The following is a 22,087-nucleotide window of genomic DNA, read 5'->3' on the forward strand; positions in this document are numbered from 1 at the left end:
CTCACACAAATCTCACAAATGTGCCGAATATATTATGCTTGTTTTGTTTTTTCTTAAGATTGGAGTATTTACCTTAGATTTAGCTTTCCTTGAATAATATTCATTTTCTTTCCTTCATCTCTCTCTCTCTTTTTGTTATTCTCAAGTAATTTACATGAAAGAGCAGAAATAAAGAAATAATCTAATATGCTTCATAACACATAAGTTTATATCATGCAAACAAAATTCTTATTATGCTCAAAAGATCACAAATTAAGTTTTAATCTAATTGTCAGTTGTTTCTATCAAAAGTCTGATTATGATTCATTTGTTATCAATAAAATATGATTCATTAGAGTTAGATTGAAGTCTTGCACAAGGGCACATAATGATCATACAATCTGGTCTACTAGCTGTATAATAAAATAATTATTCATCATGCTTTAATACAGCTTTAAAATAATAGATCTACCTTGCTCATCCTTTTCAAATTCTACAAGATGGGGTCATAGACATACCTTCTTCATGCCAATCTTCTATAGGAGTTTTCTTGTGGACTAACTTTGGTCAATGAAGATCCCCTTTCTTGTTTGTCTTAATTTGGAGTTCGAAAGAAAATGTTAATTCATTCATCATACATATTTCAAACTCATCTTGCATGAGCTTAGTAAAATTTTCATATAAATCTTCATTAGTAGAACCAAAAATAATGTCATCAATGTATACTTTGAGAAAATAAGATATCACAAATTCTTCTTTTTGATGCATAGATTTATCACTATTACTTTCTATCAAAAAAGTTACTTAATTTTTTATATTATACTTTTGGTGCTTGTTCCAAATCACATATTGCTTTATCATATGTGTAATAAGTGTTTTCAAATAAGGTAGTTATTTTACATAGATCTCCTTTTTTAATGAAATAACTATATAGGAGTGCATTCTACACATTCATTTGACAGAATATAAAGCTCATAAAGCAAGCAACTGATAATGGTGATCTTTACTTCTAATCATGCAAGAATTTCATCAAGATCTATTTCATCTTTTCTTAATTGAATCTTTTAGTAGTTACTAATTTTTCTTCATTAAGTGCATTTCTGAAAAACTCAATTTGGTTCTAATTATTAACAAGTTTTTAGATTTCATCGGCAAGATTTCAAATTCTTTTCCTTAAAAAAAATGATTTAGTCTAACTTGACCAATTATAATCTTGTTCATTCTTAAGGTGTTTTAGTTTCAGATTGTTATATGCAAGCAAAAAGATTAATCATATACATATCAAATAATCTGATTTTAGTGTCTTGATGAAAGATCATTAGTCTCATAAAGAATAAAATGAATTGATATTTCTACAACCAGAATCTTTTTATTGAATATTCTATATGCATTGCTTGATGAATGATATCCAAGGATAGAAATATCTTTATCAGATTTGGCATTATTTTCATAAGAACATATCAAGCATAACATGTACGACTGAAAAATATGAAAGATATGCAATAGTTCATTTTCTATTTTTTAAAAAATTAAAAGAAGTTTTCATCAAAAATAGATCTAATAGAAACCATATGTATGACAAGCAGTAATGATAGCTTTTTTTAAAAAAATGACTATTTTACAATATTGTCTTTTTCATTTCTTCAAGATTCTATTAACCCTATTTTACTTATGGTGTCCTTGGTGCAGAAACAATTATTATTTTCTATGCAAACCTTATCAGAATTTTATTTTTCAACACTGTGCCATGATACTCTTTATCTTCACAGTTTGCAAATCTTTTTCATTTGAAACACTTTTACAAGATTTCGCAAATACAGAAAATACTTTAATTTTATTTGTCAAGAACAAATCCAATGTAAGCTTTTGAAAACTTAATGATGGAAACAACATCTTTAGATTTAGAAATCGATTCTTGTTTGTTTCCTTAGTTAACATGCATAACAAACTTTGACCTTGCAGAAGATAATCTAAGTAAACCAATGACAAGGTCTTTTGAAATTAGGTCTATACTAGCATAAGTTAAAAAAAAATTCTTTGATATTAGTATTTATAATGCATATTTTTTAAGAGCATATCAAATACATATTCTTATGTCTATGATCAATAGAAGATAATGCCATGGATGAGAACTCTCAATCAAGCATATAGAAAATTCATAGAGTTATTCTCGGAGAATTGATTTACCAAATTATCCATCTATAAGTAAAGCATAATATAGAAAGATGGAGTGATTTGGATATATTTTCTTTTCATACCAAAAATATCACTTATATCACAAAAAATGATTAATACTTGCAAGTTATGTTTTAATCAACTAATAAAACAATTTCAGTATGAGAGAATGCAAGAATTACTAATTTCATTATTTTTTTCATTTTAGTCACTCTTCTTAATTATATTCTAAGTTTCATTCTTTAACACGTGTCTAGAGCACCCAATGTCCAAATTAACATCTTTTGTTGGAGCCTTGAGTGCTAAACACACCTGCAGAAAATGTTCAGGTTTTCAACTTAGGAACCCAAGCTCTCTTGGGTTCTTGCAGGTTAGCTATTATTGTTCCTTTTGAAATCCATATTTTCTTAATAGCTATTTTATCCATAGACTTGCAGATTTTAGAATTACAAAGAGTGTATTTCTGCATCCTCTTATTAAATTTAACAAACATAGATTTAACATAAGTAGTAGATAAACCTTTAGTTTTCTGTTTTTGCCTTTTAGTTTCATCAAATTTGTAATGTATAGATTTAGAAACAACAGAAGAGATTTTGTTTAGTTTTTGTTCCTGTTTATCAGCATTATAAGAATCTGATTTAAAATAATTAGAAACTGTTTTAACAAACATATTATTGAAAGATTTTTGGGTGTACCAAGGTTGATATCCCAATCCAACTTTATCAAATTCAGCTCTTTGATTATTTATCATTAGGTTCAACTTTTGAAAACTGAAAGTAAATCTTTCAACAACAGATTTCAATTTGTCAACTTCTTTAGTTAATCTTCTATTATCTTCTGAAAGCGATTCATTGTTTTTCTTAAGTTTATCATGGCTTTCAGTGAGAAGTTGGTTTTTCTGATTTAGTTCTTTATTTTTCTCAATTAAGATTTTAGTTTCATTAGTATGTTTCTTAATTAGTGTTTCATAATAATTAGACAGTTTCAATTTTTCATTTACGAGGATTTTCTTTTCATTCTTCAGGTTTTTATTTTTACAAATGAGTTTCTTATATTCTTTCATTAGATCAAGAAATGCGTCATGTAACTCATCAAGTGTAAAATTATTTTCACTTTTACCATATACTTCATATTCAGAAGAGGAGACACTTTGTGTTTCAATACATACCTCGTCCTTGTGTACCACAAAGCATAGATTTTCAACATAAGTTTGCCTCTCATCTTCTTCAGAGCTAATTTCATATTCACTAAAAATGTTAGTGCTTTCATATTTAGCCTCTAGCATATTTCATATATCTTTAGCAGTTATGCAAGAAGATATGCAATTAAACTCATTCTCATCTAATGCACAATATAACAGCTTCATGGCTTTTGAATTTTGTTGACCCATTTTCTTATCATAATTAGTGTTTATGTGCAGATCATTGACTATGATACTCCATAAATCATAATCATGTGCTTGAATGAAAATGCGCATGCGTGCTTTCCGATGTGTGTAGTTTATGTCATTAAAAAGTGGAGGTTTATCAATTAATTGTCCCTCTCCTAGAAAACTATCTATTTGAGTTGTCATAATCTTTGGCTTTAGATCGTGAGATCAATAATTAATCTTAGAGCACCTGCTCTGATACCACTTGTTGCCCAGTAGATACAACCCAAGAGGGGGGGTGAATTGGGACTTTTAAAGCTTTTCAACTACTTCTAAGCTTTTCAATTAATTAAGCTAAGTTGTATAGATGCACAGTGGAATTTAAACTTAGCAACAGTTTGTTTCTAATCTGATCAAGATTAAAACTATTAAGCAGCGGATATCTAAGTAAGTAAGTGAGGAAAATAAACAATGAAGGAAAGCATCACAAACACAACAAACGTATAGTGGTTCGGTGCACCTCAGTACCTACATCCACTTCCCAAGACCTCTTGAAAATTTCACTATAATCCCTCAGATTACAGCCGGTTGTTTTACAAGTTCACAACCTAACTTGTTGTTTTCACGAGATAACAACGAACTCGGTCGTTTTTCATAGGCTCACCGACTAGAACCATCCGATTGTTTTTCTGGATTCACAATCAAACCTAGTTGGTTTTTCCCGGTTCACCAACCACAACCTTACACCGTTGGTTTTTCCTTTGGCTCACAAACAAACCTTAACCCCTTGATTTAATCCCTTGATTGAATCAAGTTACAAGATATTAGAACAAGAGTTTAAAACAAATACAAGCTTCTTAAACAAGCAGATATAATAATATAAACAAATAGAGTAAAGAGAAGAAGCCCTCAAACAAGTTTTGTAGATGAAAGAACTCGGCTTCTTCTTTACTTGACCCTCTTCTGATTTCGCACGAGGTAGAGGATCACTGAGGCAGCACACAGTTGGAGAGAAAGCTTTGGGATTCACTTGGATGCTCTTCTTCTCTCTCTTTGCTTTGAATGGTCCTTTTGTACTTTTGGGAGGTTTCTCTTGAAATTTCTTTGAAATCTCTTTTCTATATATTCTCTCCCGCTTCCTTAACTTCTCTCCTAGCTCTCCTCTTGATTTTGTAGCTTTGGATGGCGTGGGAACAAAAATCTAGCCGTTAGAGACAAAAATAGAGCCGTTATGACCCATCTGCACATTCTGACAATGTATCCATTGGGATCGGAGTCGGCTCGCGCGATCTGGAGTCGACTCAGCTGTTACTGGAGTCGACTCGTGCTTTACTGGAGACAACTCGGCCACTGATCCAAATTTGAATTAAAGTGCATCCCTTATCCTGGGGTTGACTCGGACCAACCTGGAGTCGACTCGCCAACAGCTGGAGACGACTCGTGCACTTAGGGGTCGGCTCGTTCTCAGGGTTCCAGAAATCCAACTTTCTGTATTTCTCTCACGAGTCGACTCGGCCAAACTAGGAGTCAACTCGGATGACTTGGGAGACGACTCTGGAACATCTGGAGTCGACTCGTTCACAGGGTCTCCGAAACTGATTCTCTGCCTTTCATACAAAACTGGAAGTCGACTCGCCAAGCATCGGAGTCGACTCGCGATTTTTTGGAGTCAACTCGCTAACAGGATCTAAAATCCATCGTTCTGTCTATCTATTTTTTCTGCGAAAGTCGGCTCGTGAACAGTAGGAGTCGACTCGAGCACTGTTCCTTGAAACCCCAAAGTGCCAGAGTCGACTCTGAACTTCTAGGAGTCGACTCGAGGACTGTTCTTTTGAATTTTTCTTGGAGTTTGCTCTTGCAACTTGAATCCTTTGAACTTGAACCTTAGGCCAATGAAGTGTAGCTTTCTTCCAATTTTTCTTGAGAGCTTTTGAGGCCTTCTTGTATTCTTCCAACTTGCTATATTCCTTGCAAAACAAATTATCTTTCTTCTTGCAACACAAACATTAGTAATTATACTTCAAGGTTTTGTGATCATCAAAATCAATCTTTAAATCAATCTTTGGGTCAGCAACTTCTTTTCTCATTGGGGCTTAAGATACAATTAAAATCACCTACTACCATAGTCGGTATGCCCTGTGTCAACAAGCTAGTCAACTCATCCCAAAGGACTCTCCTCAATCAGTGGTCAGTGCTGGTATAAACTCCACACAGTACCCACGACGGTTCATTTGGTTCCGAAAAGACCATCACAACCTGCTGAGAATAATTGCCAAACACATCTACAGAAGCCGTCCCCTGCTTCCACAACATCAGAATACCCCCAAACAAGCCCTGAGACTCCACTGTAAAGGATTGCTAATCAACTGCCAAGCGATGATGTACACAACACAACCCCTCTCCAGACACCCGTGTTTCACATAGAAAGCATATCTCAGGGCAATGAAGTTGAACTAACCTCTTGAATGACGACAAATAGGACGGCTTGGCCGCCCCGTGCAGTTCCAAGCCAATACCTTCATTCTACATTGTGAGATGAAGCTTGGCCCTCTCTCCTTGGGCTTATCACTCCTGGTGCAGTGGACACACCTTCCTCTGCCGCCAACTCACCTGCCTGGATCGTAGCTCTCAACAGATCAATCACCTTTCCCTGATCCAAAATTGGTGAAGTAGGTCCGAGTCTCGAGCCCCCTGACATATCTCTCATCACCACCAACCCTGATGCCAAGGGGCGACCTCGATGACCGCACTGCCACTGGAATGGAGTGGTTTGGCGCATCCGATTTCCACTTCTTAGGCATCCCTTTCTCTTATAATTTTGGCAAGGAGGAGGAGATCACCCCTTTGTGAAAACCCCCTGCTGAAGGTGCTTCAGAAGACCCCACCGAGGTCATCTCCCTCTGCATGCATGTGTCCGCCGTCACACGACCCTCTTGCCTCCACCCCTTTGCTGGAGCCTTCCCGCCGCCTCTAGCCACTGCCGCCGGCGACGGTGGAGCCTCCTTTACCACCGACGTCCCGCTCGACGCAGGGTTTCTTCCTTCGACCGATGAAGATGCCGCAGCTCCACCGACCGCTACACCACCCAACGTCGGTCGGTTAGGGGCCCTCGCCGAAGGCGGGGAGGCACTTCGGAAGTGCCTCCACCCTTCCCCCCTTTGTGAGGCTCCAAGCCCTCGAAAGAAGAAGAAGAAGCCGATTTGGGGAGCTGTTGAGCCAACCCACTCGCACGTGGTCCCACCACCAAGGCCCAAGTGGGGTTGACTAGGCTCCTAGCCCACTTCATCGGGCTTGGGCCCTGGCCTCGGGCCAGCCCGACTTCAGCATTTCAGTCTGACTCCGCCTAGCCCGGCCTAGCCGACACAACCTACTCGGACTGAGCCCGGGCCTGCTTACCCAATGGAGTGACCCGACCCACCTTCACTGCTGGTTCCGAGTCCAACCCGACCCCCACACTGAGTTGGGTTACCTCAATATCCTTCGCCGCCAAGTCACCCACCACTCCCTTCTCTGACGACCTCCGTCTAGCCAACTTAGTTGGCATTTGCCATCTGTCAGTGTCCATAGGCGACTCGGAGGAGATCAACACCACATGGGGGGAACTCGGCTCCGACTCAGAGGACACCTGCACTTGTGTTGAGTCGGCTCTTGACTCGGTCATCTTCTTCACAGGCTTGCTCCGGTTCGGCTGTCGAATCCTGGTTGTTGTCAACCACGGACCAAAGGGAAATCAGCCCGCTGGCTCATCCCCCTCCTTCAGCTCTGGTGTCAGTTGCTTGGGCCACTCCTTTGTCCCAGCCGGCTGGGCACGATGAACTTCCGGATCTACTGCCGTCGCCGGGTCTGGTGGAGGATAGGGGCATGCCCCTTCTCCATGACCAAGGCGGGCATGGTTGTAGCAGTAATTAGGGAGGTTTTCATAGCGAAAGGACTGCCAGTGTAAAGCAGATTCAAGCTGAATGAAGGTCCCAGGTCGGATCGGTGCTTGCGCATCCAACTCAACTCTGACTCGAGTGAAGCCTAGCCTTTGGCCTTGATCTGTGACTTTGTCCAGCGCCAAGGGTCGGCCGGCCTTCACCGCAATGTCCCAGATCATCTCTTTCGTCCAATGCTCCATTGGCAAACAAGGTAGCCTTAGCCATACGATTACCCGGCAGAGTTAACTGGCCCCCGGGATGAAATTCGGCTGCCACTGCTCCATGGCGAGGAGTTGGCCAGGCACCAGCCATGGTCCAGCCTCCATAGCTACTTCTCGATCCCTCTTAGTCCGGAACCGAAAGGCAAACATCTCATCCACAATCAGGAACTCCTCGACGTCATAATCCAGCTTCACGCCCCCCCCGTAATTCACAACTAACCCACTCCACTGGAACTCGGTGGCCCAAGCTGCGCACTATGACCGCGGTGTCCCGCCAAGCCGCTCTAGCCAACTCTCCTTTCTCTGGCGATATCTCCACCACGTCCGTGAACCGCAGCTTCAAGACTTCCAACTTCACGTCCGAGATCTAATGGTTGGTCCAGGTCGACATCCTTGACGATTCCTACGCCACCTCCGCCCACGTCCAGCTGTCTCGGCCACCTTCGGTTGCGACCGTGCCGGCTTGTCACCCTAGCCCGCCGCCTCCGTCTTCGTCTTCCCCGATTCAGCTGTACTACGAGAAGCCATCCTCCACAGCCCCCAGGAGTTCGAAGTAAAGCACCATTGGTTGCACAAAAATTGATGCACCGACCCACCTGGCTCACTCTCTCTCCTCCCGTTCTCTCATATGGCACCCGTTTGCCTTCTTTTGCCCCGGTGCCTCCTTTGCCGTTTAGCTTTTGACAATCACAACAAACAAAAGAAATAAAATGCTAGAGAACTAGAATTCAATTCAAGACATGTTATGTAAGATGCTTTCTTCGGAATAAAATTTGTTACTGCTTAGGTGCATACAGCCAAATGGTGTCTGATTTTGAGATACAATGAACCATTATAATCTTGTAATATACATGCATTCAATTAGGATCGTCGACAAACCTTATAAGTCTTTGCCCAAATGCAATGCAATGCTTAAAAATTCCAAGAGAATTTTTATAGTAAAAGTACTTTGTGAGATCTCTTTTTATAGACATCCGATTGGATGGAAGCCCAATAAATGTACATCTTTAATTCACTCATATTTTTCAAATCTCACAAAGGTGGCAATCCATTCTTGTTCTTCTTTTGGATCTTGGGTTGTACAAAATTAAATGAACAGTTCTCTGTCTATATATGTGAGAGAATGTTGATGAATGGATGCCATCCCTTCACTTAATAGACGTGTTTTCCGTTCATATCTCCTGGACTTAACCACAAATTGGAAAGATGTATCGTTCTAAGTTTAAATCAAGAGATGTGTCTCTTGATGCATTCTTGTTAAGAGGTATATTTTTGGGATTTAACATCCAAGAAATGCATTTCTTAAAATATTACCCATCAAAAACCTCAAGAAATATATTCATTCAAAAATATAAAATAATTAAATTTTAAATCATTTGAAAATAAAAAAAAATATTTATAAAATCTAACAAGGCCATCACAGCAAAAAAATATGATAGCAGGCCATCGTAGGGTCATTTCTTCTGAAGGTCATGCCTGGTGCTAATTCAGCACCTACCCTTTTCTGGTATCGTCCGTGGGATGAGAAATTAAGACCCATGACCCTCATTATAGCACAATCCTTATCGTCCTTTCACCTTGTGCGGGTACGTCGGACCAACCTTCTAATCTTCCATCAGAAGTGCACCACTCACGGCTTTATAGTGGATTTCTAGCTTTTTGGCAACGGAGCAAGATTCCACACTCCGAAGGCCTACCTCCACTCTCTCCATCAACTTTTGTAGGCTATTTAGTACTTCCACACCACGCACAGGCTCGCAATAATAAAATAATTTTTTTAAGATATTATAAAAAAATTCAACCTATAGCATAGGTAGATTAAGAGATAGTACAATATAAATCTATTGTAGCTGACTATAGATCAATTTAGTATTTATAATTGAATTTGAATAGATTTAGAGCCTTAGCAAAAATGCCGAAGCTTAAATAGATAGAGTATACAAGCATTCATGCAGATATGTATTTAGTCAACATTGAAAGAAATTTTGGATACTTAAAAGTGTCAAGAAGATCTTGGTAGACGGAATTGGGCCAAAAGCGTTGATGAAGATTTGTGGCAAAATGTGCACGTCGGAGGTCTTGCAATAAGGTTTGGTGTCTCAACCCAGTTGGCCAACATGAAGTGGTTTGCCATTCAATCACAAATTCAAAGAAAAAATCATTGGAATAATCCGGTGCGGGAGTTAAACTGATGACTGTTATGATATTAAAAAGTCTTTCTGATGATTTTGGAGAAACAATTACATTATAAATGCATAACTACCATCTCCGTATATCCTTCCTTAGTAAGGAGAATTATGCCAATTACGTGACAAATTTCGCTATGCATCTAATTAAATAAACTCTCTCTTAATTCAAATATTCTCTTTAACTCGGAGAAATTATTTTATTACGTGTGCAGCAATAAAACTAAATGATCTGTAATCTAATCATTATTTCAATAAATTAATTACTAGAAATTATATCTTGTAGAATCCATACCATGATCAGAAAAAATGCAAACCTTAATTTCTAATAAAATAGTGAATGGCAAATTTAGGAAGTAGATATATATTATATGTTATTTGGATCTAACACATTACTCAAGTGATTATATATATATATATATATATATTGCTCAATTGAATTGTCCAAGAATATTTGGCAGCATCTTTGTTGGGTCCATGAATGTAAGTTTATGCTTTTGCATGCTCATCAAGATTTTTGTGCTGTCGTATTCTTTTATATATATATATATATATATATATATATATATATATATGTGTGTGTGTGTGTGTGAGAGAGAGAGAGAGAGAGCGCATATACGCGTGTGGATGCATGCACGTATATATTTTATTGCCCATTCAAGAAGTGCCTAGCAGATCTCGCATATCATACCATTTGATATAACATTAGATGCACCATCAAACCTCAAGTGCAATTTGATAGTTGGGGGAGAGAGGAGGGAGAGAGAGGAGAGAAGGAAGAGATCAGGAGGGAGAGAGAGCGGAGAGGAGAGAGAGAGAGAGTAGTGAGGGGAGATAGATAGGGTAGGAGAGAGAGTGGAGAGAGGGGAAAGATTGCATGGAAGAGAGAGAAGAGAAGGGACAGAGGAGAGACCAGAGAGCAAAGAGAGGAAAGGAGAGATCAGGCTCGGACTGGGCCATATCAGATTTGGGCTTCGGGTCAGGTCTGTCTGAAATTCATTCAGGCTCTATTGTTAAGGCCCGACCCAATCCGAAATTTCAGGCTTATTAAAAAGGGCCAATGGAAGCTGGGCCAGTTAAACGGGAGTCAGACCCCCAACCCAGAGCCCAGCCCAGGCCGCAGAATTTGAACGGATCGTCGACTCTCGGAGACTGGCCGCGGCGGGCTCTACGGCGAACGACCTCGCCCCACCCCCTCGCTTTAGGAAGGCAGCGAGAGTCTATCGAACCCGGCCGGGAGCACGAAACCTTGCACGCACCCTCCTCCCTCGTTCCGGCCGCTCCCACTCCCGGTCCGCTCGACCCCTCTCGAACCTTTGAAAAATCTTAGGTCCCATTTCATAAATCGTTCAGAATTTCTTTCTTGCGACAGTGATTACTTTTTCTTGGTTTTGTTTTAATTCAAATCTTCCCAAGAACCGTCTCACCTTAGATCAAAATCTCGTTTCGTTGCGATTTCAAAAGCTGGTCGGTTCTTCTTTGTCTTCTTCTACCCACCGTTCGGCCGGCTGGTGGCCTCATTGTAATCGATCGGAAGGAAGAGGCCGGAAAGATGAGCGGCGCGGCTGTGGGTGGGAGGCAGATAGCCCCGCGATCCGGCAACCACCAGCGGCAATACTCGTCGGACCACTTCCTCACCGCCGGCGGCGGCAAGTGGCCTGGTTCTGCCGGCCTCAACCACCCCTATTCCTCCATCCTCCCTCCTTCCCAGCAGGTATTCCGATCGATCGCCGTATTATCCCTCGAGATCTACTCGAAACCAATGGCTTCTTGGAATTGGAGATCAAAATTTGATCGATTTCCATTCGATTGGTATATAGGTTGAGTACTCGAGGGCGGTGCGGGACGTGAACAGAGGGACGGGCGGGGAGATCTTCTTGTCTATGGAGCCCCCGATGCCGGCATTGGGCTCGTGGTCTTCGAGCCAGAGGAGGAATGGGAATGATTCCATATCCGCCGGCCAGCTCAGCCCTGGGATCTTGGATCTCCACTCCTTCGACACTGAGCTCCTCCCTGAAGTAATTCCCTCTATATTTGCGTTCATATCTCCATTCCGATGATTTTTTTTTTAAAAGTTTATAAGTGCCCGAATTCATATATTTAAATGTTACATTTCGTATCTTGAAACTAGACCTACGATGTGGATATAGTTTGCCCATCAATTTGTTTTAGTTTTAGCAAGCCAGAATTTTGTCGCGGTTTTGCTAATTTATTTACAAACGTGGGCAGCTTCCGACTCCTGGATTGTATGATGGTGTTCAACTATTTGGATGTGCTCAAGGCAGAGGTTTTGATGATTCGGATCCAAGCTTTTCTACCGGCAAACAGATGAGTATGGCTCAATTTGTGGCAGAGAGCAATCCCTTGAGAAGTTTCTCAGCAGACAAAGAGAAGCTGGCTTCTGTCGCCAAGATCAAAGTCGTGGTATGATATCTTCACAATTATTGCTGTCTCTTGCCCTCAAATGGCTTTTAATATCCTTTTTAAAATGATATGATCATAGCCTTATAAAATAAATCTAATATCTGTAATAGTGGTGGCCTCCTTGAGTTGGCAGTAGTGCATGTTTTGTAACATTGGGCTGCATGTTCTGTAATCAAAGGACATAGATGCACTTTTTATGCTCATGTTCTATGCACCGGTTAAAAAGGTTATATTTTTAACTTAAAAGGTAAAGAAGCCCTCTAATAGTCCAGAAATCTGAATGCAGGTGCGTAAGAGGCCGCTTAACAAAAAGGAAATAGCAAAGAAAGAGGAAGACATCATCACAATAGAACCAAATTCCAACTCTGTTACGGTTCATGAGACTAAACTGAAGGTGAGTGTCAAGTGGATCGCAGAACTTCTATTTCTTATTCGTTGTATCTTCTTCTGTTAGGACTACCTTATTTAACCTTGAAAACTTCAGTTACTGATTCCTTAGTAATTTTTGGATGCAACCTGTCTGGTTAGTGGAAAATAACTAAGGTGAAGAACTTGACTCCATTGGACATGCCATATGGTTTGTTCATCATTTTCGCCCTATGTGATTCATGGGTGCCTTCTGTGAGGATCCGTACGGGCGTGTGTTTAGTCCCACATCGGTTATTCGCTAGGTAGATTTTGGGTACTTATACAGGATCAAGAAACCCAAATAATGCCTTCTGGCTAGCCATTTTGGGTGAGATTCTGGGCTGTTACAAATGGTATCAGAGCGGATCCGGCCCATAATTTATGTGGACTAGGAGACACTGCAGCACGGATCCATTGGGGCTAACCATGAGCCGATCGTGGTGTTTGTGATTAGATTTGAATGGATTTGAACTCTTATCATGATGAGGACTTCAGAGCTTGAACGGGGGGGAGTATGTGAGGACCCGTGCGGGCGTGTGTTTAGTCCCACATCGGTTATTCGCTAGGTAAATCTTGGGTACTTATACAGGATCAAGGAACCCAAATAATATCTTCTGGCTAGCCATTTTAGATGAGGTCCTGGGTTGTTACACCTTCTTTCTCACCAAACTGTTTGTGTACATTATGATGTAGGCACTTTAGCTTGTGAAACTATTGTTTTCTTATCAGAACCATGCTTCAGAGGTTGAACCATTAAGTGAAGCAAACAAGAGAGGATCACACATGCTTGCAAGCATGTCTCTAACCAATGACCTTATTCCTAGAATTCTTTGTCTTTATATCTTTCTGGGATAATACACCAACCTGAGCTCAATCTTCAACTGGTACAAATTTGACAAAATTTCAAGAAAAGAAAAACTCAATCCTCATATAATATATGCTTTTAAGTAAACATTTAAGAGAACCCTACCCTAGTCCTTCATCACCTGTAAGAGGAAGCTAAAAGGACAAAAAGACCCAAAATATGGGCACCGCAGCTACTTAATAGAAAACCCACATGCGCCCTACAACTGAAAAAAATGGATTCAACAGGATCTCTCAATCCAAGTGAATTTGAAACTTTCCCCAGATTTATGCATATGAAGGTCCTTGTGCGTAGTCAGGGCATATTAAAATTTTATGTCTCAATTCAAACCTGTTAAACATTAATTCTGCACTATAAGATGAAAAACTGATTAGTTAGCACCATAAAACTCATGAATCAGATAAGTCATGGATCTCCATTAAACAACATTGCAGCCCTCCAAACTGTTCCCTTGATGTTCTTAAGAAGTTACAGCACTTTAATTTTTCAATAGATGAAAGTTAAGATCTACAAGCCAGTAAAATACTCAAAGCCAAGGTTCTATAGACCCAAAGGACTTGGCAGAAGCTATGATGATGTAGTGAGGTTGCTCATTTTTTTTACTTCATTTGCCTCCCTCATAGAGAGAAAACTGCTCTCAACCTATTTGCATATCATGATGCATTGCCCTCCATGATCCATATTATCATAGTCCTGTCCCTTGTATGAAATTTCAATATATGGTCCAATGAAATTGAAAACTTTCAGATATTATGATTAAATTATTTATATTTGTGGCCAGCAAATGTATTTTATTAAACAATAATTTGAAGAGCTAGTCAAGTACCGTTGGAAACATCTCGCAGAGTGAAAAATTTTTCCTTCTGTTCATTAAATTCTATGCCCTTTCCATTATCATTTTTAGCAGCCTGACAGAAAGTTATGCTGAAAATTGAATAGAAAATCCCCAAAACACTTGTAGACAACAGTGTATGCAACTCTGTTGCTGCCCGCTTTGTCCATCACCTTTTATATGGCCATTGTTTTTCAGTCAGGATTGAGGGTTTATTTTGTCACTTATCTCCTTTCATGGGCTAGGAACAAGGGTTTACAAGATTACAACAACCAACAAAGGTAAATTATGTCGATTGCTTCAAGGTCAGGAATCTAGAAGAGGGAAGCCATTCATTGTAAACTGTGATTCCTGTCACTATTTCCTATCCCACGCTCCTTATAAGCGATAGTTATCCTTGTGTTCTCGTCCGGCACCTCATTTTTTTCCCCAGCTTTTTTTAACATAACCTTTGCCACCTGGAGTGGATTTTCCAATTTCAGTGGGAGTCGATAACTTTTCAGTTATATTGTAGGGTGTATGCTGCTCACCTCTGATCTATTATCTTCCTGCAGGTTGACCTGACAGAGTATGTTGAGAAACATGAATTTGTATTTGACTCTGTGCTGAATGAGGATGTTTCAAATGATGAAGTGAGTGCAAAATGATGATGCAAAATTTTCTTAAGGAATATTCTCTTCACCAAGATTTGATGTTTCTTTGATCTTCCAGGTTTATCGGGAGACAGTGCAGCCAATTGTCCCAGCAATTTTTCAGCGTACCAAGGCAACTTGTTTTGCTTATGGACAAACAGGCAAGTGATTGGGTATTCATAATTTGTATGGAGAATTCAACAGATGCTGCTTCAATTTGCTTTTGAAAACCATAGATGTAACATTTTTCATATATTGCTTTTCATATATAGCATTGTTAGTATACCAGCTTACATTTTGGTACGGTTTGTGACATTCTTTTTTGCTGTCTTGATTCTTGAAAAGGTGTTGTTTTATTATGATATTTTGAAAAAGATAATTCGTGCTCAATAAATTTTGAATTGAGATTTGCCCAACTCTTTCCCTCAGAAAAAGATGATTCTTGCACCATTCTTTGGTGGATTTTTTTTAACTAAAAATCAATTGTATTTATCATGTATTTTATGCAAAGCTTGAACTGACTTCCATTTTACTCCTAGTTAAAAAGCATCTTGTATAGTCTTTTTCATACTTTTATGACCATTTCTTATGATTTGTCCAACATTCGGTAGCTACTATATCTTTGATTCTTGTGGCCTGACCATCTGTTTGTACATGCCTTTTTTTTTTTGTTTTCAATGTGCAGAATCTCCAGCACTTTTCTGATACTTTTTTTTGTGTTATTGCAATTTCTCATCATTTCTGAAACAGTTGTTGTTATGCTATGAAAACATCATAATTAGGCTACTGTGGCAGCTTATGCCTGTATGATTTGAGATTGTTAAAGCTGCATTGATGGCCTGGGATAGGCTTCAACAGTTACTTCCTGAGATTCTTTTATTCCATGATCGGAAGTCTATTATGCCAGTAGGTTGCTTTTGTAACAATAAACTCAAATGTCTTAATATAAAGGCACTCTTGATTTATGTCCTTTAGGCATTGGTTTGGTGTTCTCTTGTTTCCCCCACTGTCGATGAGGTCAATAGGTGGATCCTCTCAATCCCTGCCATTCCTGCTTTATGGAACCTTTTGCATGTAAATTGCATCATAGTTACATTTTAAGGCGTAATTGCAGTTTCATTTTTTCAGATTATATATATCCGAATTCATGTTTTTTATTGCCATTGTTGACTGGTATACATTGCTTTTGCTATCTTGGTTCCAAAAGAACTTGTATAATCTTCTATTGTTTTGTCCTTTTTTTATTAGGTAGTGGAAAGACATACACTATGCAACCACTCCCCCTTGAAGCATCGCAAGATATTCTGAGACTTATGAACCATACATACTGCAATCAAGGTTTTCAGTTGTTTGTCAGTTTCTTTGAGATATATGGTGGGAAACTCTTTGATCTTCTAAATGACAGGAGGTCTGTCAAAATTATTTTCACTTTAGTTGTGAAAATTCTCCTCTTTTTTTTTGGTTGACTCTTGAACTTGGCTTTTCCAGAAAGCTTTTCATGAGAGAGGATGGTAAACAGAAAGTTTGCATTGTCGGTTTACAAGAGTATAGAGTTTCCAGTGTCGATGCTATCCAGGAGCTAATCGAAAAAGGAAATGCAACAAGGAGTACAGGTACAACTGGTGCGAATGAAGAATCTTCACGATCTCATGCCATTCTTCAGCTTGCTATCAAAAAGTCAGTAGATGGTACTGAATCAAAGCCACCTCGGATTGTTGGCAAGCTATCCTTCATAGACCTTGCAGGCAGCGAGCGTGGTGCAGATACCACTGACAATGATAAGCAGACAAGGTAATAATTCAATGGATGTCTTCACCATAATTGTGCGAATATATTCTCTGTGTGCTAAGTAAATCCCAAAATACCATGCAGAATTGAAGGTGCGGAGATCAATAAAAGTTTGCTTGCACTAAAGGAATGCATTAGAGCACTTGACAACGATCAGGTTCATATTCCTTTCAGAGGAAGTAAATTGACAGAAGTTCTGAGGGACTCATTCATTGGAGACTCGCGCACTGTTATGATTTCATGCATTTCTCCAAGTTCTGGCTCATGTGAACACACTCTCAACACATTGAGATATGCTGATAGGTGATTGTTTTGTTTTGTACTTGTATACATAAGAAATCACATATTCTTGGTTTTATTTACAGAAAAGAGGTTTGCTTTTTGGCTAGGGTGAAGAGCCTCTCAAAGGGCGGCAACCCCAGGAAGGATCTTCCACCAGCAATGTTAAGAGAGTCAACTACTTTACCCTTAACTTCAATTTTCCCACCTGTTTCCACTCTTGAGGGTAGCAACGATGAAATTGCTATTGAGAAAAACAAATTTGGCTTATCAAAACAACCTAGAAGAGAAACATCTCCACCTTTAAATGTGGACTGTGTCCCCAGCAGGAGGGAGGAGGTGCATGTGGCTTCGTTAAATGGTGATTATTTCAAGGAGCAGAGAAGCAAGGGTTCGACAACTGCAGAAGAGTTTGATTTATTGGCAATGGCATATGAGCAGGGAAAACCTTCAAGGAAAGGAAAAGTAGAGATCTACTCAGTTTCAGCTTTGGAGGATAGGGTGAAGAGAGTTGATGCACCACAAGAAAAATGGAAGGATGTGGCTGATGATGATGAAGATGATGATTTGAGTGCTCTATTACAGGTAGGAACTTGTTCAACACCAAGTATCGCATTTTCTGTGCAAAGACAGCTATTTGATACATGATGATTGGTGAATCTCAGGAAGAGGAAGATCTGGTGATCGCACATCGGAAACAAGTGGAGGAGACTATTGATATTGTTAGGGAGGTAAGTATCTTTATTATTTACGCTAAAGTGAATGAAAACTGCATCTGGTAACTTCATTCTTTTGTTTTTACAGGAGATGAATCTGTTGGTCAAAGCAGATCAACCTGGTAACCAGTTGGATGATTACATTTCGAAATTGAACGCTATTCTTTCACAGAAGGCTGCTGGAATTGTAAATCTGCAGGCTCGTCTGGCTCGGTTTCAGAGGCATCTCGATAAGCACAATGTTCTGCTTTCTTCTCCAGGACCATGATTTTTGAATTTTTAGGCTCTTACTACAGTTGGCCATAATTAAGTATATCAACTAAGATCTATGATGCTAAATCAGCCCCAATTCGACCAGGTTGATATCTCTCCATGGTGATGGCATGGATGGCTGTTGGTTTCTGTGTCATCCAGTTGTATCGGAAAAGCTATAACAGGATCCACGGTTTTTAGTCACTCAAATATCAATAGGTATTTTGCCTGTAAATCTGTTACATTTGACCTCTTCATATATTGCTGTTTATTTGTTTACATAAAAGCTTGTCTTATTTTCTTTTTTTTTTCCTCAATATATCTATATTGCTTTGTGAGGTATTCATGCTTTTAGCTGCATTTTGTCTAAACATTTTCATGGTTATATTGATTAGATCTATCAGAAATAAGTGCATCATGATATTCTAGGCTTATATGACTGCAATCAGAAGTCGTGGGTGCTGCTATTCTATGAAAAGATAATCTTCTATTTTTCATAGTTCAATTCCTATTATCTTCTTCATTTGTTTATTTAATTGTTCATATTTAAGATTAGGAGGGACCGGTCCGGTCCATGGTCTGGTACGCAAAACCAGGATTTTTGGTTGGGAAAAATCCTAGAATAAATTAACCGTGGTCAATATCTGAGGAACAACATCAAACGAGGCTTGAACTCCTATCCCTCTTATTGTGGGCAGGCTTTGAAATCTCTCTTTGTTAACTAAAAAGGCCCGTAGATAATGGGCTATACAACCAGGATAGCCATTCCCAGTTTATTATTTTAGGACGTTTTCTTACTCTGATTCCTTGCAAGGAGGAAAGCAGCCACACTAGAACGTTTGTGCATACTCTCGGTAATGGGGGAAAAAATCCTTCGATGGTGCCATTGTAGTGATGAATCCAGGTGCTGTCCTTGACCTGTAAATGGCTAAGGCAGTGCAAACGGCATAGATTATCCGGAGGATCTTAGTGGAGTATTGTTGGGTATCGGAGCAGCAGGTCAACCATGCTAAGTCTGCCATTAGCTTCAGCACAAGGACCAAGATGCAGTTGAAGAGCAGGATCATGGAGGTGATGGGAGTGGGTGAGCGGGGGTACCTCGAGGTATCTTGAGGTGTCTATTATTGGTCGGTGCCTCCGCAGAACTGACTACGCATCCGTCGAGTCGGGTATCAGACACAGACTGGAAGGATGGCAGGCAGGAGCCCTTTTCTTAATGGGGAGGGTAACCTTTCTTCGGTCGGTACTCAACTTGATCCCAATTTACTTATTGTCTAACACCATAGGACCATTGGCACCATTGAGCGCTTTGGAGCAGATGTTCAGGAGGTTCATATGGGGTGGTCAGGAGGAGAGGGGTAGCACCCATCTTGTGGCATGGGATGTCATTTGTCAGCCATGCCAGGATAGAGGTTTGGGCATTCAATCCTTAGTGGCGAGGCACGAGACCCTGGTGACCAAGCATGCTGCACAGATTATCCTAGAGCCCGAGGGTATTTGGTGTACCTTGATGAGGACCAAATATGGAGAGCCGAGGACTGGACCATGAGTAAGTCACCACAGTTCTTTGATCTGGAGGGAGATTTGCAGGAGGCTGCTGCAGGTCCTTCCCCTGACTAGCTGGGTGATTGGGGATGGGCGAACGTTAACATCCTGGAGGACGTGTGGCTGATAGACTTACCACTTAGTAGATGCCCCACGATGGTCGACTCTAGGAGCTTGGCGAGAAATAGGGTGTGCAACTTGATTATGCCGGGGAAGAGATGGTGGGATGCGAATCGGGTCCAGCGAGCTTTTGGGGAGCTATTGGCAGAGAGGGTGCTGGCTATATCGATACCTCTGGACAATGCAGTGAATAGGAGGATATGGGGAGGGACTGGGATATCAAGGGTTAGTGCTCCGGATCTGCAAGCCTGTGAAGAAGGGGGAACAGCGAGGTGAATGGAGGGGGGTTAGATATGAAGACTGTGAGTCCATCCGCATGTCGCCTTGTTTATATGAAAGGTAGTGTGGGGTTGTCTACCAACCAGAGGAGTCTTAGCTAGGAGGGGAGTGAGAGTTCTCCCGATATGTGAGTGGTGGCCTATAGAGGTGGAGACGATTAGTGATGTTTTGTTTGAGTGCCCACGGACGGGGCCACTAGCTCGGTGGAGGATCTCTTGGGTTACCTGGAGGCGGCGGGGCAGCGGCACATCGGGGAGGAGTGGGCCATTAGGAGTGCGTACATGGCTTATCATATATGGTTGGACAGGAATGCCCAGATCTTTGAAGATAGCAAGGTGCACCCGAGGATGATCGTAGACAGGACCTTACTTCATACTGCAGAGTTCATGAGCGCTATTGTGGAGGTTTTACCTGAGATGGCTAGAAAAATCTGGGACTCCCATTCAGCCATTTTGGCGACCAGGGTGATCTTTGTTTCTTGGGAGCCCCCCTAGCACTCTCAAGATAACTTTGATTGCAGTGTTTTTCGGCACGGAGGGGGAGGAATTGGGTTTGTGATCAGAGACTGCAATGTCAGGCTTGTCGCTGCCGAGAAACGATGCATTTTCGATGAGGCAGTATGTGGAGCCGAGCTAAGGGTGGCTTGGGAGGGAATTAGGTGCGCAAGACGGATACTTGGTGCCACAAATATCCACCTAGAGGACGACTCGACTACGGTGATAGAGTGGATCTGTGGGCAGCAAATCAGTGACGACCGGCACCTATTCCTACGAGGTGTACGCAAACTCGCGGGAGAGTGACACTTTTCGGACTTCTCATATTTATAAGGAGGCGAACCGCACAGCAGACTGGGTTACCTCCCGTTCATACATGTATAGTGTATAGTGTGAGCAACCGGTGTAGCAAAAAAAAAACGTGGTGATTGCTTATCAAGTGGGACAAGTTGCTGGCTTAAGGTGTGACATAGTCAGATGGACTAGACAACCATAGCTTTCTCGTATGCGCTCTGAAAGCTTGTTTGGAACAATATTTTAATTAAAATTTTCATTTCTCTAGTGGCAGCGCAGGGAGTTTTCCACCTACCTTTTACTTTGAAAAAAAAAATCATTAAAAAGAACAAATTGGGAGTTGCCAATTAGAAGCTATAACAAGAAAACCCGCAAACTAAATTACTGTCAGTCAATTAATTACTGTTACTTCCACCATATAATAGCAATTTTAAATAAATAATTATTAATTAAATGGCTATTATTTAAATTTGTATTGCATAATATAATATGTGGTCTCAAAACTGCTTTTTTTTTTTCAGAGAACACCGCTGACTTTAGCACCCGGCTGACTTGCGCGTGCGGCCTAATAAATCAGCAGGGTCAAGCTGTAGTTCGAATAACCCTAGAGTCCAGGCAGTACCTCTGTTTGGCCCATCCGTGCCCAAGCTCTTCGCTTTATTATGTTGATTTTTTGGCCGAGTGACATTTGTTCAAAGCTGGGTTGAGTATTTTTTTTGGGAAAGGAAATCAACTACGCCATGACTCAATCGTCCAGCTTATAGTTACGGGCCCCAGGCTTGGTCCCCTCAAAATGATTCCAAAATTATGGGCCCACGGCTGAGCACCAAATACAATAAAACATTCTCAGGTTGGCTTGGGTGCTGATAGCGTCCTCAGGTATCTTAGCGAGAACAAGATTTCTTTTCTTAATTGAAAGAGTTTTGAGTACTTCGGCCTAATCAATACAACTATTTTATACCCAGTGCTCCTGCGCCAAACAAAGCAAGGTAATATTTGGGAATAAGCTAAAAGGTAATATCTGGATTTTTGTTGGCAATGAACCCTCACGGACAGCTCAAGTTGAAACATTTTTTTTCATAACGGGGTGTTCTCGAGTCATGTTGGATTTCATGCAACGCCGGCTCTGGACATAGCAAATCCAAAATTTTGAGGAGCCCTGGCCCAAGGCCCTAAAGACTCGAGAGATTGACCCCTTGTGCAATACACATAGGGCATCAGATCAGATTGTGTACACGTTGTACATCCTTGAATGGCTGCCATTAGATGGCCATCAAACAACGCACATACAGGGCCGGCTCGAGCCTTAGGC

General features: G+C 40.6%; 1 protein-coding gene across 2 annotated transcripts; it reads left to right on the top strand.

Moving 5' to 3' along the window:
* Window positions 1–11,005: 11,005 nt before the first annotated feature.
* On the top strand, window positions 11,006–21,627 carry LOC103721548 (kinesin-like protein KIN-13B). Of its 2 annotated transcripts, XR_606328.4 has the most exons (13): window positions 11,007–11,561; window positions 11,668–11,865; window positions 12,077–12,271; window positions 12,558–12,665; window positions 14,931–15,008; window positions 15,088–15,169; window positions 16,257–16,416; window positions 16,497–16,799; window positions 16,881–17,099; window positions 17,186–17,660; window positions 17,741–17,806; window positions 17,880–18,262; window positions 21,297–21,627. XR_606328.4 is itself a non-coding variant. In XM_008811813.4 (12 exons), exons 1-12 carry the CDS (start codon window positions 11,400–11,402, stop codon window positions 18,057–18,059), a joined length of 2,226 nt encoding a protein of 741 aa, XP_008810035.1. In that variant the 5' UTR covers window positions 11,006–11,399; the 3' UTR covers window positions 18,060–18,355. The 2 variants fall into 2 exon arrangements, 1 of the variants encoding a protein (XP_008810035.1); XM_008811813.4 differs by lacking the exon at window positions 21,297–21,627 and having other exon boundaries at window positions 11,006–11,561; window positions 17,880–18,355.
* The last annotated feature ends 460 nt before the right edge of the window (window positions 21,628–22,087 follow it).

Source organism: Phoenix dactylifera, unplaced genomic scaffold (assembly GCF_009389715.1).
Source record: "Phoenix dactylifera cultivar Barhee BC4 unplaced genomic scaffold, palm_55x_up_171113_PBpolish2nd_filt_p 000257F, whole genome shotgun sequence".
Taxonomy (NCBI): domain Eukaryota; kingdom Viridiplantae; phylum Streptophyta; class Magnoliopsida; order Arecales; family Arecaceae; genus Phoenix; species Phoenix dactylifera.

Bases quoted from the DNA above. Each gene is read 5' to 3' on its own strand.
- LOC103721548 (XM_008811813.4), top strand. From the start codon at position 11,400: ATGAGCGGCGCGGCTGTGGGTGGGAGGCAGATAGCCCCGCGATCCGGC. The intron at 12,666-14,930 runs GTGAGTGTCAAG...ATCTTCCTGCAG, and splicing joins TTCATGAGACTAAACTGAAG to GTTGACCTGACAGAGTATGT. The intron at 16,417-16,496 runs GTCTGTCAAAAT...TGGCTTTTCCAG, and splicing joins GATCTTCTAAATGACAGGAG to AAAGCTTTTCATGAGAGAGG.